Raw genomic sequence first — 18,258 nt, 5'->3', positions numbered from 1 at the left:
GGGCTCTGGTTCCAGATCTGTAACAGACTAACAATGCAGCAAGTGACTTACAGATTTCTCATTTTTCCCCTCTATAAAATGGGTCTGATGGCGCTGGGACTCCCTGTCCCTATGAAGTTGGAAGGATTGAACTTTATCAGCAAAGTTGTTATCACTTTTATTCCCCTCTCTGCTTATCAATGATTTTTAAGACTGCCTTCCACTCTGATCCTGTGACCTTGCAGTCAGAGAATCGGAGTTTAAATCCTAGCTCCATCACTCTACTATCCACATGACCTTGACCAAGGCACTGCCTCCATTCTGGGCCTGGGTTTCCTCCTCGGTCAAAGGCAGGGTTTCAATGACTCTGCCATCTCTACATCTTGAGTCCTCTGAATCTCTTTTCCCAGCCTCCTCTCTACCTCCGTGGTCAGTCAGGTTGGGTTGCCTATATTTTCCATGTTTCAGAGTTCTCATGAGGGGAAAGGAGCTGATCCAACAATTCGCCATTCTCCCAAATGTCACTTGGTGACTTGACTCTCCCAAGATACTCAGAGATTCTTGGCTGCTTCTCCTCCTCTTCCCCTCCCTCTCAGTGTTCCATTCCCGGAGGATTACCAGGTCCTAGGCATTGCTGGCATTCCCCCCATTCCCATATGTTCCTTCTAAAGCACTAGCCAGGATCCTCCCTGTGTTTGGACTTTGACACCCAAACAGTTGCCATTATATGATCACAGTTTACCTCGAACCTGAAAAGACACAACAGAGCGGAAGGGAAACCAGCCACATTCCCGTGCCCTCTGTCTATAGACAAGTTCTTAGGTTTCAGGGAAAAGAAAACCCAAATGTCAACAATCAACAACCTAGAGTTGGGCTCTATTCTGAGATGCCTGGAAATCTAAGCTGGATATCTGGCAAAGCCAACACTCTAAGAGCCAGGATTCCACCAGACAACCCAAGAGCATGCAGACATGGAATTAGGAGGGCTGCTTCCAGGGCCTGCCTCACCCACATAGTGGCAATGGGACCTTGAGTAAGCAAATGCATTTTGAGCCTCAGTTTCTTCACTTATAAAAAAAAAAGATGATAACATTACCCACATCACAGAGTTATTGTGAATACATCTTAAACGGAAGCTTGGCATGCTAGATTGTGTTTTAAACCACCTTGGACAGTAATTGTAGAATGAATCATGTCAGCACTCTGAGTCTCCAAATCCTCATCTGAAAAAAACTGAGATGATAAGACCTGGGTTTGAATCCTACTGCTGATATTCCATAGCCACCTAGCCATGGAGAGGTCACTTAGCTTTGCTGAGGATCAGTTTCCTCATCTGTACATTGGGATTAATAACTCGTACAGCACAGAGCTCTTGTGAGGTTTCAAATGAGATCATGCACATTCAGGGCTTAACAAAATTTCGAGCCTTCCTCAAATGCCATTTATCAGTAAATGTTTAAGACTAGAAGAGATAGACGAGTGGCTGCTAGGAATTAGTGGAAGAAGATTCCCATGATGGGAATTTCCTCACATAAATGAAATAACAGGTCCATATGCACTGCCACCTAGCCCCCCCCCCCCCCCCCCCCAAATGTATATATATATAAAACTTATATGAAATGGAAATGGGAGCAATAATTATTAGCCCCCCAAAAATCAATCTAACACTCTATTGATTTATATCCACATAAGTTTCTAATAACATCTTATCTCACGCAGTAAACTGGGTGGATTATTTAAATAAGAAACCATTTAAATGTGTGTTGCAACTAGCAAAAATAAAATAAGCTAAAGTTGTGTGTATGGAGAGCTTTTGCCCCTATTTGTGCCTCTGGCATTTGAATGTGTGGTTTCCCTGAAATACCAATAGAAGGTTCTAAACTGGCTAAAAATATATGTTCTCATTGTCAGTCAGGATGGTGATTTACTTAATCCTCGCTCTAGTTTATAAACCACTGAACAGTATAATCAGCATCATGCTTAGTAAAGCCTTTGGAAAAGCCCTCACATGCTTTGAGGGAAAATAGAGTTTAGGTTTTTTTTTTTTCTTTTTTTTTGTTTTTCCTTCTCTGTGTGTATGTGTGTTTTAATTTGTTCTCCCGCCCCACCCCTCCAGGTCCATGAGAAAGAGTTTGGAGCTGGGAGGCGGGGTGTGGCCTTTATTCTGGCAAATATCCCATTGACCCCACTTAAGTAGGACATATATACATACATACATACACACACCCATATGAAAAAACATGAATTTTTTATAAATGGCACTAAGTGAAGGCCTAGGATAAAGAAAACAACTGTGAATTTCTTGTGTGTGTGTGCGTGTGTGTGTGTGTGTGTGTGTGTGTGTGTGAGAGAGAGAGAGAGAGGGAGGGCATGGACAAATTTGATGCTGAATCCAGGTCCTGACGATGCCCAGTCCTGGGAGCTGAAAAGAACCTTAGATAGCATTCCATCTGCCCCTCCCCCCATTTGAAAGCAGGAGACACTGAGGTCCAGAAAGGACAACCCGCTGGCCCATCATCTCACGGCTGATTACCCACAATGCTACAGCATCCTGTAGAATGGCATGTTCCCTGGATTATCTCATTTTTGTCCTTGTAGAATCAAGAATAAGAAGGACCTTGGCACACAGTAGGTGTTTCATAAATGCTTATTGATCAGTTGACCGGACTGCAAGTCTTTGGCTAGGAAATCCCACGTCTTTCTACCACAGAGATAAAAGAACAAACCAATCCCTCATCAAGGCCGGATGAAGTAGGGGGCAGGAGGTCCAAGGAGCTAGCTTGGCTTGTGAATGTGGATCACACCATCCTAACACAACATGGATGATGAAATCTCTTTTGCCGACATGTTTTCTATCTATCGCAGTTACTGAATTGGTCGGTCTTTTTTTTTTTTAACCAAATTGGAAACAATCCTTTCCTGACCTGTAACAGATAATTACCAATTTATAACCGCTGGTATGTAATTATGTTAATTCCAGCGATAGATAAGCTATGTAGAATGCAATTTAGCCCCTTCCTTTGATATCCAAGAGGAGGGTATCTGGTTTCTGGGGGTAAGTTGGACCACTTGGGGCAATGAGGTTTCATTTTCACGAGCTTTTAAGAGGAAATCCTGGTCTGAAATCGCTCTCCATTCTCAGAAGGATATTTGCACTCCCTCCTTTGCATGGAGGAAGAAAAAAAGCAAGAAGGCGTCTTCTAGGATTTTCTCTGTTCAGACACCCAACTGAAGGAGACAGGCCCTCGCCACAGTGTTCAGGATGGTTTCTCAAATAAAAATCTATTCAGATACACAACTAATGACCTAGGATGTTTCTGAAAAATTAACTGTAAGGGGAAGAGGGTGTAGAGTGGGGAATGGTTCTTTGACATAAGCACCCCCTGCACCTTGGCTTGAGGTGGGTAACTAAGAGAGAGAAGAGGAGAGGAAAGGAAAGGAGAGAGGTGGAGAGAAGGAGGAAAAGAGAAAAAAAGGAAAGAGGAAAGGAGAAAAGAAAAAGAAGTGAAAGAAAAAGGAAACAAAGAAAATGAAAGAATGAAGGAATGGAAAGGAGAAAGGAAAGGAGAAGAGAAGAGATGAGAAAAAGAGTGGAGAAAAGAAAGAGAGGAGAGGAGGGGAGGGTGGGGAGGGGAGGAGAGGGGAGGAGAAAAAAGAGAGGCATGAAGAAACATCCTCAGGACAAAGTTGTGGCTGAGTGGAAGAAGTGACCTCATAATGAAATTTTCCACCATGGAGCACAGCTCTGGTTCAGGTCCCACCTCCTGGAGCACAGCCCCAGTGCTCTGCTTTGACTGATCCATGTCGTTTGCTTCTGTCAGCTTTTCTCCCAATAAGTCGACAGCAACCCTGCTTCCTGAAGCAGTCGATCCCCAAGGCCAAGTTCCAAAATGGAAGGTCCTTTGTATAAGAGAGCTGGTAAATATCACAGCATGCAATAAGAAGCTGAAAATAATCTGAGAAGCTTTTGGAAATGACTCCTTGTGATCTGCTAGTGGCTGAGAAAAGTTGATGGGAGTTCTCATCGAAGACTCTGCAAACATGGCTTTCCTTTCCAGCAACCCATTTTTCAAGTTGACCAGGGCTAAGCGGACGGAGCATTAATCTAAGTGACCAGAGCCCAATTCTTCTCTGTTGATATTTTATCTCAGTAAACACCCCCACTGCCCAACTGTTCTTAGTGGTTGCTGTGAAATACAGATGAGAGTAGCAGTGTCTTTGTGCAAATTGGTAATAATGTTCATACCACCTGGGCTCTGAGTTAGGACACCTGCTTACTTAGATATTTAGTAAATAATTGTTTTCGCTAACAGAAATTAAAGGCTCCTTGAGGTCAGGGCCTGCTTTTGTTTGTTGTTTTTGTTGTTTGTGTATCCGCATTGTTCACTGCTCTGCTCCTTCACTCCCCTCCCCTCCCCTCCCCTCCCCTCCCCTCCCCTCCCTTCCCTTCCTGTCCTCTCCTCTCTTCTTCAAGAATATGGGTGCAGGAAGCAGCCTTAGAAGTACAGATTCCTTGGGTCTGATAGAAGAGGGAAAGCATTCCAGGCATGGGGCACAGCCTATGCAAAGCTGTGGAAACAGGAAATGGGATGGATTGTACTAGGAGCCACAAGTAGGGAACTTTGAGTAGAAAATGGATTGCATAGGGCAGAACAGCACGTGATCAGTCTGGAACAGCAAGCTGGAATGAGTGAGACAGGGGCTGGGGGGAGAGTCCCATTTCTGTTTTAGTCTGCCGCTTCTGAAGTCGCCCATCATCAGAGAGCTCTTTGGCGACTCTGGGACACCTGGACGGGGCGGACACACTGCTTCCTTGTATGGTCTTTGTTGCATCATCATTGAAGCGAAGTGCAGAAAATCAAGATCTTCTCCATTCCCTTCATGCCCTAAACAGGCTGGAGGCAGGTGAGCACCTTCCCTGCTACCTGGTAGGTCAGAAGCAGACCAGGGCATCCTGCATATATGCTAACTGTTGTCATCCTTTGCATGATCGTAGAATCAACGTTTTAGAGCCAGAAGGGAATCCAGAGTCCACCCTGCCATTGACCCATTTTACATGTAAAGTATCTATGCCTTTCTTATATCTAGTGGACTTGGAGTCAGGAAGACCTGGGTTCAAATCCTGCCTCTATTATTTAATGCCTGTGGTGTCCTGGGCAAGCCACATCACCTGCCTGGGCCTCAGTTTCTTTCAGTTATAAAAAGGGACAAAGTGAGAGGAATCTTTTCGTCTCTAAATGTAGGATCCCAGTATCCTGTGATTTAAATATGCAAAACAGTAGGAATAATATCTATAACAGGTTGTCATTAGCTTCACAAAAGATGATGTAGGGGAAGCCCTTTGGCACCCTTAATGCTCCAGAGAAACCTTGGCAACTCTTATCTGCAAAGGGTTGATCGTGCCAACAGGTGAATAGCTCCCAGAGGTCAGGTGGGCAGTGATTCAGAGAGGACAGCAAGCCCCACTTCAAATGGAAACCTAATATGTGAAAAACCAGGCTCGCAAAGCAGGTAATAAATCTGGAGGCAATTATACCCCATTACAGCAGGATTCCATGAAGGCTTTCTTTAAATATCAAGCTACCCCAGTGCACTGAAAATGATGATTCAATTTGCCCAAATTCAATTTGCATGGATCTTTTCCGGACTGGGGCCGTGCTAGAAGGCTACTCCAGGCAGCACACCTGGATTGCTTGATGCCCAGATGAAGGGGAGTTGGTTTCCTGGGAGATGCAAATGGTCTGTAGGGTTCTCCATAGCCCCTCCTCTCCCAGAGTGTTGAAAAGTATTTCTGGGTGGCAGAGGCCAGATGCTGCCTTCTTCTGGGTCCTTCTGGTAGGGTGGATGGTAGGTTGGGCTGCTGGGTGATGGCTGTCTTTCATTAGTGGGTGCAAGGATTGTTCTGTTTGTGTTTATGTGTGGGTGTGGCGGAACAAGCCAGGGACTCTGTGGGGATCCAGATATACAAAAGTCATTATCTCCTTCCCTACCCGCCCTCAACGCATTCCTGCTGGGAGAGTTCAGAATGGAAGGTTTTAATCACCCGGTGAATCTGGCCTCTCTGAACTGGCTGGCCCAGAATGCTGGCTGCATTTCCTCGGTGTTTGTTTACACACCATTTACCCGTGCATCAGATCACTTCCCCAAACTCTGAGCCCAGGGCCTATTATCTAAACAGGGAGCCCTCCTTTTCCTCTGTGGCCCAGAAAACCCCAAATGGTTTTCTGATATGGAACATTAAATATAATCTGACTCTTGTGGCAAACGATGACATTCCCAACTCCCAGATGCTTCCATTGAATATATAACCCTAGCCGTATCTAAAAGCCTATCGCCAATCCGCCATGAGCTTGAGTGGCAGCAGTATCCAAAGTTTCCTTGAATTACCAGCCTCTTCTCCAGCCCCTAGAAATTGGTTTTTTTTACTCATTCATTAATGCCTTTATTCATTCAATAAGCATCTATTAAGTGCTTACCTTGTGCCTAACACATTCCTAGGCACCAAAGCTACCAAAAACAAAAACAAACAAAAAAGCAGAACAAAACAAAAAACAACAACAACAAAAAACAATTCCTACCCTCAAGGAGCTTCTAATCTAAACAGGGGAAGATAACATGGAAATACACAGATGGTCTGCATAGAATCTATGTGAAGTCCACAGAGGTTAAGTCTGGGTTGAGGGTATCTGTGGCTGGGGAGCTCAGGAAAGTCTTCGAGTAAAAGCTGGAAGACTTGAAGGAAAGTAGGGATTCTGAGACAGAGGTGAGGAGGGAGTACTTTCGAAGCATGGTGGGGTAGTCAATGCAAAGGCTTGGAGGTAGGAGATGTAATCACATGCCTGCTCTCAGGCCAAGGAGGCTTTGTGGCTAGAATGCTGTGTACTAGAGTGAGTAATGTCTAAGAACTCTAGAAAGGTAGGCTCATAACACGAAACTGAGGAGTTGGTATTGCCGTTCGAATTCTGCCAGAATGTCTGCTGGTAAAGATCAATCTACTTGCCTGCTTGAGAGGCAGCATGGCATAATGGATAGAACTGTGTTCAGACCCAGGCAACCTAACTGAGCCTCAGTTTCCTTATCTAAAATCTTTGCTGCAATAACTATCTCCCACAGTTCTATGAGGCTGTAGTATAGGTAAAGGACTTTATGAATGTCAGTTGTTACCCTAATCTTCTTTGCGACAGCCATGAGAGGCAACGTGCAATCGTACCTCCTTGTTATGAGGAAGCCCCAGATTCAAGTCATGCCTATGACCCACAGTGTCTCTGTGACCTCAGACAAGTCACTTAAGCTTTCATTGTCTTTTAAAGCTCTCTGAAGAATAAAATTCCCAGACAATTTGCCAATCTGCATTTGGTAAAGGAAGTTTCCACAGCAGGAATTAACTGAGCACATGAAATCATTGGGTTTGGCAAAAACAAAAACAAAAACAAACAAACAAACAAACAAACAAACAAAAAAACACAATGGAGCAGAATGAAATGAAGAAAGGGCAAAGGGATTTTTCTTCTTCATTTTTTGTTGCTCTGGCCTCAACTATGATAGAATAATTTCACCATCTTTGCATGCATGGAGTACAAATAATGTTTTTATTTTGCCCATGGCATTTAAAAATTGAAACATGAATTGCTTCACAGGATTAAGAAAAATACAGACTTTTTTTAGTGAAAAAACAGAAAGTGACAGTAATGGTGGACAGCTCCCCAGCTCCCCTCAGACTCTTCTTTTCCCCCTCGAATTGTGGCTCTGACTTGGGAGAAATCATTTATAAGAGCAGTCTATGCCAGGGAAGCACTGAGTGGCCCCCTTTCTTCTCCAGGCCTTCCGGGCTCATTGATGTGGCTCAAAGGTTCCCCATGTCCTTTAGCCATAATTGCTGCATAGGTGCAACCGTAAATCGCGGCAGCCAACATCATCAGACACACAATTCCACAGACGACTCCCGTGATAACCACTGTGGCGATGGCATGGCGGAGATTGACTGGACGGGCCTTGGGTTTGAATTCACAGTCTGACCGGCTTTGGTCTACCTGTTCTTGGGCATGGCTGGGCTGTGGGGGATCTTGCTGGGCAGTGCCAGGGAGCTGGGGCTGGATGGGCCCCCCTTTCCCAAGAAGAGGAAGGCATGTATTGTAGAGCTCATACGGAATTTTAAGGAGATCTTTCCCTTTCCAGATGTCCGGGGATGAGCAGATAACTCCATCAGTTATCCCACCTTTAAAATTAAAGAATGAGCATAGTCAGTCTTGGAAATCATTCATTCAGCAATCAATTATTATTATGAGATGTCAGGCATTGTACGAGGCCCTGAGGATACACAAAAAGGAAATGTCTTTTCCTTAAGTAGCTCACAGGAGATATCCACTTAAGCATGGATGCTTTTTATGGGGGGGGCAGTAACTGGGGCAGGAGATGGATTACAATGAGCTGCCTGGAGAAGGGGGTTCTTGAGTTCAGCTTTCAAAGAAGTTCCAGATTCTAAGAGGTAGAGGTGAACGAGAGAGAGTTCCAGGCTCCAGGGACAGCTCACTGAACTCAATTAGGGACCAGTAGGCAAACACAAGTAGAAGTCAGATGGAATTTATCAAATACTTTGGTTAGTATTGTTTATTTCAAGTGAAAGATATTTACCTCTTTGATGATGTGAGTGTTTCTCAAGTGTCTGAGTATGGAAAACATGAAACACTAAATCAGCAATCATTTTTTTTTCCCCAAGAATTCCTATTTACTGGTTCCAAACTTACCTTGACCTTAGAAATAATCAGGAACAAAAAGAATATGAACACAGACAAGAAAGAGCCAGTGAATTTGTGGGGAAAAAATCTGTCTTATTGCCAAGGAAACACCCCAATGTCTCAATACCACAGAATATTTTTGTACAAATTTTAATAATAGTAATAGTGAACATCCAGATAGAGCTTTAAAGTATGCCAAAGGCTTTGCATACAGTATCCCATCTCACAATGGCTGCAGGAGGCAGGTCTTTTTAAGACCTTCATTTTATAGATGAAGAAACTAAAGTAGGCTGAAACTTAGCAACTTGCCCAGCATCAGAGTTAGGAAGGGTATATTTCAGGATTTGAACTCAAATCTTAATAACTCTAAGACTGACACTAGCTGGTAAGTCTCATCTCAGGTTGCTCACTGCTTGACCTTATGTGCTCTTTACAAAGGGTTCTATGTATCTCTCAGTACTTTTGAGGGATTTCAAACGTGGAATAGAAAATGTACCTCTTTTCATAACAGTCTACTGATATCATTTTAGTGTTTGGTGTGGATTATTATTATTATGATGATGATTATTATTTTTATTATTATTAGTCCATCAGGTCAAGAAATACCAAACATTTTCAGCACCAAAATTGGAGAGCATAGTATAGGGGGAAAATACCACCAACAACAAAAACCAAACAACCCCCTCCCCCTAAAAAAAAAAAATCCCCAAACCTAAAACATTGGATTGTGAACCAGGCAGCCTAGGCTAGGATCCTAGTTTTGCCAGTTGCCACTGTGTGGCCTTGGATAAGTCATGACCTCTCTGAGCATTAGTTTCTTCATTTACAAAATGAATGGGCTGAACTAGATGACCCCCAAATTCTTTTTGACTTCTAGTCATGTGACCCCATAATCTGACACTCCCCTAGGTTCAACTCCTGTCTCCAACATCTATGAGTTATTGGACCCTGGGTGAGTCACTTACCTCCACAGAGTCCCAGAGTCTCCCTGGGACTTATCACCTAAATCAGGGAGATTCTGAATCTGTGCTGGTGCCCATGGTTCTTGCACTGGGACAGGAGTGTCCCAGGCTGAAGAAATAAAGGCGTTTCTGTTTATTTGGATAAATAAATTATTCAGTCTTGTCTGGGAATGAAAACATAGATGTGTTGGTACAGTCACAGACGCTTTGTTACCATTTATTATGTATTACCTTCCTTCTATCATTGGAAGTTCACCCAGCGTGTCAGGTAGATCAGAATGGGTGTGCGGTGCGGTGGCTGGTCTTACCCTAACCCTAACCGTGACCCAAGTGGGCTTGGTGACGGAAGGGCTAGATTTGAGCCCTGCCTCTCACCCACTCAGGGCCCCTGGGCAAGCCTCTTAGCCCCAACTTCCTTAAGGTCCCTTCTAGTGCCAACCTCCTGTGATCTATTGTTATTTTCGTTGTTATTAATATCATTCCCAATTGTTAGACAAGTCAATTGACAGCCCCAAGCTAGCCTACAACTGGTCTCATGACCCGTCTCTGTGGGTTCTCTCTCTCTTGCTCCACTTCACTTTCTTCCACACCCTCTTGCCTTCCAAGATCAGCCAGTGAACCCTAAATCCTAAATCGGCACTCAGTGTCCATAGCCATAGGCAGCCCGGTCACTTCAAGTAAGGCACATTGATCAAAGGCTTTGTTCACCACCTCCAACGTAAAATTTGGAGATTCTATTATTCCCTCCTTTCAGGATTTTGTGTTTGCCTTTCCCTTGTCCTCCTTTCCCCATTCCTTCCTCTTATCTCCCCTTGGCTCACCTTCTCTCTCCTCTTCCTTCACTTTCTCTCCCCTCCTGTCTCCTCTGGTCTAAGCTTCTCTCCTTTCCCACTTTTTCCTCTCCTCTCCCCTCCCCTCCCCTCCCATCCTCTCTCCTTCTCTCCTCTTCTTTCCTCTTCTCTCCTCTCCTCTCCCCTCCTCTCCTTTCTCCTTCTCTCCTCTCTTCCTCCTCACTGTCCTCTACCTCCTCTTTCCTGATCTTTTCTTCTTCTCTCCTCTCCCTATTCCTTCCTTTTCCCTTTCCCTTTTCTCCTCCTTTCACTCTCTTCCTCCCCTCCTTTCCTCTCCCCTCCCCTCCCCTCCTCTTCCCTTTCTTCCCCTTTCTTCTCCTCCCCTCTTCTCCCATCCTTTCACCTCCTCTCCTCTTCCTCACTCTCCTCTACCTCCTCTTTCCTGCTCTTTTCTTCTTCTCTCCTCTCTCTATTCCTTCCTTTCCCCTTTCTCTTTTCTCCCCTTTCTCTCTCTTCCTCTTCCCTTCCCTCCCCTCTTTTCTTCTGCTATCCTTCCCTCTCCCTTCCTTTCTCTCCCTTCCCCTCCCCCTTTCTTGCATGTCTGTGCCATTAAAGCAGGTGGTTCACCACCAGATTATCTTTATCGGGGCCAGATAGCACTGATAATTGCGGATGAAGCTTGTGCTAAGGCTGAGATGGAGGTTTATAGAAATTCCAACTGACACAGAGAAACTGGGCAACAGAGAGCTAAGCAGAATGCTGTGCCACCCCCAGATGAAGTTCACTGTTTTTGGCCTAGAAGGTGTGTCGAGAGCCTGTCTTAAAATCAAAAATCCAAAGTCTCCTTATTTTTCTAATAACATGAGAAACAAAGGTTAGTAGTGATGGCTGAGTTCCCTTGTAGGGCAAGCTTTTCTGAGAACAGGCAAGGATATTGTGCGATTACCCTTAAGTTTGAACAGTCCAGGGAGTATCATGACACCAAGTCAGAAAGCTAGAACTTAGAACTCTGTTCCATCATCTTGCTTGAATTCCAAATTCAATATTCTGTGGTGTGGATGTCCTAGCTCATCCCAGATGTAGAATCCAGTGTTACTGTGGTATTGTCCTCATCCTAGCATTCCTTCTGCTCAGAATGAGTGAAGAGGCTCAGATATCAGTGACACCTTGATGATTTTGGCTTGACATGGACACGAAGACTGGGGACAAAGTGCTCCCCTTGAAACTTTATGTAGGTGACATGCAAGTGAAACGAGCTGACACAAGCAAGTAGGGATGGGGGGAGGCAGGGGACATTTCACTTGGCATGAGGCATTGGATAGGAGAGAAGCACCTTCTACGATACTTTAAGCTTTCTATCATGATGGAATGGCAGCTTGGGGACCAGGGGTATGGCCTCAAGCAGGAACGAGTGAACTTAAAGGGCATTATTGGCACACTATAAGTATCATGTCTTGGGGCAGAGCCCTAGTCACCCCACCCTGGTTACAGCTTTGCAATGGACTTGAAACTCTTTGAAGTCTTCCTTCTTCTCTTCCAGTCGCTCCCATAAGAGGATCACAAACTTAGAGCTAGGAGGGACTTTAGTGGCTTCCTAATAGTTCATCTCCCTCATTTTACAGATGGGGAAACTAGGGTCAGAGAAGACAAGTAAGTTGGCCAAAACGAGACAGGAAGCAAATGTTGAGTAAAGATGTGAGCCCAGGTTATCTGATCCCAAATCTAGTGTTCCAGTAACTACATCTGCTCTTCCACTCAATCCCAAATCCACTCACCCTATTTTCTATTATCTTTGACATTAGTTAGTAAGTGATACATTTTTAGAGCATCTCCTCCCTGCCTCTCACAATGTCCTGAAATATGTCTCCATACCTCCTATGCTCTTTGTAACCGAGTTTTTGACAATAAAGTGAGTTCCCAGAATACATCATCTTCATTAAAAGAAATGTTGCTATGTGTTTGTCCCTCTCTACTTAGAGTATGGACTTTTTAGTGTGCTCACTTTAATGTCATAGGATTTAGAGCTGGAGAGGATCTTCTAGAAAAATCTAATCCCCTTATTTCGCAGAAAAGTAATCTGAGGCCCAAGGAAATAAAATTACTTTCCCAAGGCTATACAAGTAGTTAATAGCAGACTTAGATGCATATTCAGGTCCTCTGACTTCAAACCCAATGTTGTTTCCATGATGCAATAGCACCTCTTATTCTCTGAAATGAGATTTCATTCAATAACCTTTGTTCACAACTGTTAGACTGCTTTTTACGAACAGCAGCAGCACCAGCACCAGCCACTACAATGACAACTTGTTAGCAGATTCCCTTCAAGTGCAATAGCTATGCTAGCTCACTAGGAAGAATCTTTAGCTCCTTGTTCTTCTTGGCATCAGAAAGCAAATTGGAGATCAGCTTATCTCCTAGGAGTAGCAATTCTCTTCTAGATCCGTGGTATAAACTCTACAGCACTCTGACTCCCAACAGTCCTTGTAGGCTTTCAATGGCCTCCCAAAGCTATCACTTTCCCATGTAAGTCTGTCTGTACACAGAGGCACTAGGAGGTAGCGCTTTACTCCATCAGCATAGGGAACTCCCAGGTGAGGAACTCTCTGCACCAATGTGGGCCAACATCTTCACTGTAACTTCTAGTCTTAGGGGATTGTTCTGGGCACCTAGAGGTTAAGTGACGCGTCCAGCCAGCATGTGTGAGTGCAAGACTTGAACTTGTCTTCCTGACTTCAAGGACAGCTATTTATTCATCATACCCCACGGCCTCTCATGTACATCTCTGACTGTTTATTGGCCTGTCTCAGATGAATGTACCAAATGAATACAGAGGAGGATAGACTTGGAGACAGATGAAACCTTAGGTCAAAGAGGGAAAGTATTTATTATTAAGTTATTACCATATGACAACCATTCACTCCATTCAAACTTCCTGGCTGTACACAAATGTAGAAACTTAATTCTGGGCCCAGAGAGATTAAACACCTTTGCACAATCATCAGGTTGGATGGGAGGGAGACTCAGAAGCCATCTTGTCTAAGCCACAACTCAAGAATCCCTTCTATAACATACGTTCCTGAAGACTGGGCAACCAACCTTTGCTTGACTTCCTCAATGCGTAGAAGCTCACTGCCATCAAAAGCACCCCCTGCCTCTTTTGGAGAGTTCTAATGGTTCAGAAATTTCTCCTCCCTCCCTCCCTCCCTCCCTTCCTTCCTTCCTTCTTTCTTTCCTTTCTTCCTTCCTCTCATTCTCTCTAGCTTTCTTTTTCTCTCTCTTTGATTCTTTTCTACTTTGTTTCTTTTTTCTCTTTCCCTCACTTTCTCTTTCCTTCTTTTTTCCTCTATATAGCTCTTTCTTTCTCTTCCTTCCTTCTCCTTCTCTTTCACCTCTCCCCTCCCTTCCCCTCTCCTTTCTCTCTCTCCTTTTTTCTCTTCTTCTTTCTCTCCTGATTTCTTTTTTTTGGCAGTGGACTATAGTTGTGATTTCAGCAGGGTAGGGAAATCACTTGTACCATGTAGATCAGTAACTCTGCCACAAATTATTCTCCTTAGCAGTTGACTGGGAGAAGAGAAGACTTTCCCTGGGTCACAAAGACAACTGGCATCAGGGGTAAGACGTGACATCTTTCTGAGCCAGAGTCTGCCCTTCTGGCACCTCTACCATGATGTTTCTCTCTTCATTTAAAAAAAATGTGGGCATAAGTTCTATTGAAACTGTAAGAAAAATTTTCACTCTCAAGCACTAAGGAGACAGCAAAGGGGGAAACACACCACACACACACACACACACACACACACGCACACATTTACACACAGAGACAATATATTGAGCCTCTTTTACACACCTGTGTGTCTGAGTAGGTATATGTGTTTATATATACATGCACATATATACAAATGTATACACATGTACATGTGCATGTTTGTGGGAAGAGACAAAGAACATTGGGTGCAGTTTTAACTTGGTATGCCATTTCCTTTCTTAGGACTTTTGTTTCCTCCTCTGTAAAAGGTGTGTGTGTGTGTGGGGGGGGGGGATGTGAATCTACTGACCTCTGAGCTCCAATCCTGCTCTGTCTGTGATTCTGGGAAAGACTCTTTAGTAAAACCCATTTGTCAATAGATGTATAAACACACCCCCATTTTGCAGAGGCCTCCTGCCCATTTTTGCCTGTACCTGTAATGTCATCAGCCCTGGCACACAAATTAGCCCTGGACGGCCCACCCTCAAAGCACTTTCTAAAGTGCAGAGCAAACCCATCCATTCCCCGCATGCTGGAGGACAGATGGTTGTTTCAGTACACAACTTACTGACCTTTGTATACAAAGCTCTCCAGCCACAGTTTAAGATCCAGCAGGTGACAATTGCATTTCCAGAGATTGTCCTTGAAGAATAAAGCTCTCAGGCTGGGGAGGGATGCCAGGTGAGCCCTGTGGACCTGTTGTAATTGGTTCTTCTGTACAGCAAGTCGAGTTAGGTGGCTTAGGGTGTCCCCCTTAAACTCGGGCAGCTCCTGGATGTTGTTAAAGGACAAATCCAACTCCTGCAGTTGGGGCAATGATTGGAAAACTTTGCTTTCCAAGGAATGAAGGGAGTTCTGTGTTAGGTTTAAAACCTGTAAGTGGGCAAGGCCCAAGAATGCACCAGGAGCAAGGGTGAAAATGGCATTGTGGGAGAGATCTAAGGTTCGGAGCAAAGGCGTCCTGCTGAAGGCAGATGTGGGGACGTCTCCAATGTGGTTATGCTGCAGATGTAGGATCTGGGTCCGAGGAGGCAGCTCTGAGGGGATTTCCCTCAAACCTTGCCTGCTGCAGTCAACAGACTTTGAAGATGTGTGACAAAGACACTTTTCTGGACAGCTGCCCGCCCCAGGGAGTAGCAGTAGCACGCTGGAGAGCCACAGCAAGTCACCTGCAGCAAAGGGAAGGAGATCACATTGGAGAAATGGGTTTCAAGATGAAGACTGTGGAAACCTGCCTTCCCCACTTGGGAATGATTTGATAATATGACACAAGATTGAATAACATCTCCCAGGGAGCACAATGCAGATGAAGCTATGAACCCTTGTTGGGGGGACCTAGAGGAGAATTTGGAGATGAGCCACTACTACAAACTTTGTTTTGTTTTGCTTTTCCCTGCTGGGTGTTTAGAAATCTGAATTCCCCAAAACATCAAACTGAAAGTGGAAGCCATCAATTTTCTTTCATTTTTCTTTTAGTTTTAGACTCTTGTCTTCCATTAGCTGTCACTTAACCAAACCTCAAAGCTGGTTCCTTTAAACTTTTTTTGTTTTGTTTTAAAGTTTTACTGATTCCTTTTGTTTTCACATCACAGTCATTTCCAAATATATTCACCCTCTAGCCCCACCATCAAGTGAACCTTCCTTTATAACAAAGGTAAAACAGGTACGCCCGTGGACCCAGTGACTACATCTGACTGCATATACCATATTTTCAACACATAGCCTCTCTTCTCTCCAAAAAGAAAAAACAGAATATGTTTCTTATCTCTGTTTAAACCTAAGATTGGTCACTATAATGCATTACTCTTCATTTTAGTCAAATTCAGTTTGTTAAGGGGATGACAATATTCAATTTTCAACCTTGGAACTGACAGCCTGACTCTGGATCTCAATCTGTTTTTCACCAAAGCCCTGAACTTTATTTTGTATACCTGTCTGAGATCAGAGGAATTGGAGATGAATTCAGTTTTCTGAAAAGAGCTCATCAAAGGCTTCATTCCCTTTGGAGGACTATTAAAATAATTCCAGTTTCCAGCACTGTAGCCATTCTGTACCCCCTCATTTCTCAAGGGCCCAAGTTTCTAACAATGGCAAATGTTGGTGACATCGAACTGTTGTTCCCCCCAGGGATTCATCAGCCAGTATTGCTGCACTGAAAGCTTGGAAGTATTATTTGCTTGCAAGAAAAGCTCTTGACAATGTTTCCTTTGCTTTTGACTCAGGGAATAATACCATGTTTCTATTAAATACACAGAGCTGTTTCTTTTTCTTTTTTTTTTCCTTTCTTTCTTTTTTTTTTTAATAATCCTGTCTAATGTGCACATAGTGAGATAATGAAGATATGGAGCAATTCCTGGCAGGAAGATCCCACTTGATATATTTTGGTTGAATGGCCTTTGAACATTCAACACCCCCATGCCACCCCACCCCACTCCAAAGCATTCACATTCACCTCAAGTTGTTTCTGTGATTCTGTAAATAAGCTAAGTGACCTGTTTCAAAGACAAAGATCTCTCCGTCAATCTCTATTTTAAGAGCCTTGGAAATTACAGGGCTCCCTGAGTGTTGACTGTGGAGCTCAAACATTAATTTGCAACAGGAAATCAGACCTTAAACTAGAGAATGTGCTTTCAACAGAGCACACTAATCTATTAATGAAAGGCTTGCCTTTCTGTGATTATGTTCATTTTAGACACCTCTTCCTAACTCTTATCCTGAAGACAAAAAGAAAAAAAAAAACCACACAGCACATGAGAACTCTACTTCTTAGCTCCCCCCCAAAAAATGGCCCATGGCAGACCAATTAAACATCTCTGGTTTGAACTATTTTTTTTCCTTCCCAAGAGTCTGAGGTAAACAGACATTCTGTATCTGCTTGAGTATAGTGGACAGAAAAGACTTCTTTAAAAGACAGTTCTTATAAGTACCTCCCCAATTTCCAAAGATGCCCGGGCTATCCGCAAGATATAGGAAATTTCCTATGAGATGATGAATTAAGAGCTCACCTTTCATGGCTGGTCCTTGGAAGTTTGCCTTGTGATATTTCATCCAATTTAATCAATGGAAAAGGAATAAGCCAACCTCACACCAGAAAGCTGCGTCTTTTTTTTTCCTTCTCCTTCTCCTAATCCACCTTTGCTTTGCCTTGCTTACTCTTGGAGGGAGGCATGATGGCAGCTTCTTGAAAACCGTCCATTAAAACAATTCTTTCCAGGGTCTCCATCTGACCTCCAGTGGGAGATCCTCCTTATTGTGGCCTTCTTCTCCCTCTCTGCGTTTCGATTTTCTAGCTCACTGAGAGCTCCCCTGACTCTCTCATTCACTCAACAGGGCACATATAAAGAGTGTCTGTCAAACCTTGGGGAACAGCTGTAGCATTCAAGCCACGACCTGACAGCCTGGGCTTTTTGATTATTTAATCTGCTTGAAGTCCAAGGCACCAAAATAAAACCACCTTCCTAATCCTGCCTGGTTTCTACATTCTGGTGACTTATTCACCCCGTTGGGTCAAAACATGGGATGCCTATCTAGAAGGCCAGGATCAGAGGCAGCAGTGTGTGTAATCTTAGGACAACTCCAGCTAGCCAGCGATGACACAGCCTTGCTGGGGTATTCGCTTGCTCATGGAGAGATCATTTGTGCAGCATTCAAGGTGATAGCTGGGTTGGCAGGTCCTGCTACCCCAGTATTGAAATGACAACCTGTTCTCCTGAGATGCCCCAGCAAGAATGCATTGATGCTCCCCCACCTCTGCCTGCCCCCCAGGCCCAGATTTTCTTTTCCCGTTGAATTGGCCTTTCTCTCTGTGTTACTTATAACTGTTTCTCCTTCTTTCTAATTTCCATGATGCTGAGAGCTCAGCTTTCACTCATAAAATAGTTAAGGGACCCAGGGCCAGCATCAGAAACCAGTGACCTGTATCTGTTCCCTAATTAAAATGACAAGGACTGTTCCTACCAGGGATTTGAATCCCAGTGAATAAGCTACTCAGGGTTTGTGAGACATTTGCTATTGGCTCATTAGAATCTTCAATGAATCTCTTGCTT

General features: G+C 43.9%; 2 protein-coding genes across 2 annotated transcripts in view; one reads left to right on the top strand and one right to left on the bottom strand.

Moving 5' to 3' along the window:
* The window catches only part of CACNA2D3 (calcium voltage-gated channel auxiliary subunit alpha2delta 3), a 1,008,438-nt gene that overhangs the window by 839,629 nt on the left and 150,551 nt on the right, over positions 1-18,258 (top strand). The window lies entirely within an intron of this gene.
* On the bottom strand, positions 7,758-17,407 carry LRTM1 (leucine rich repeats and transmembrane domains 1; the record flags this gene model as incomplete). Its single annotated transcript, XM_027835751.1, is given in 5 exon segments — positions 7,758-8,194; positions 14,785-15,381; positions 17,218-17,269; positions 17,272-17,322; positions 17,324-17,407. Coding segments are annotated over 5 exon segments (1,221 nt in total), but the record flags the coding sequence as incomplete, so codon positions are not given.

The sequence above is a fragment of the Vombatus ursinus genome, unplaced genomic scaffold (assembly GCF_900497805.2).
Source record: "Vombatus ursinus unplaced genomic scaffold, bare-nosed wombat genome assembly UNPS02014817.1, whole genome shotgun sequence".
Lineage (NCBI taxonomy): Eukaryota > Metazoa > Chordata > Mammalia > Diprotodontia > Vombatidae > Vombatus > Vombatus ursinus.
The sequence above is the reverse complement of the archived record's forward strand: the minus strand, read 5'-3'. Positions and strand labels throughout refer to the sequence as shown.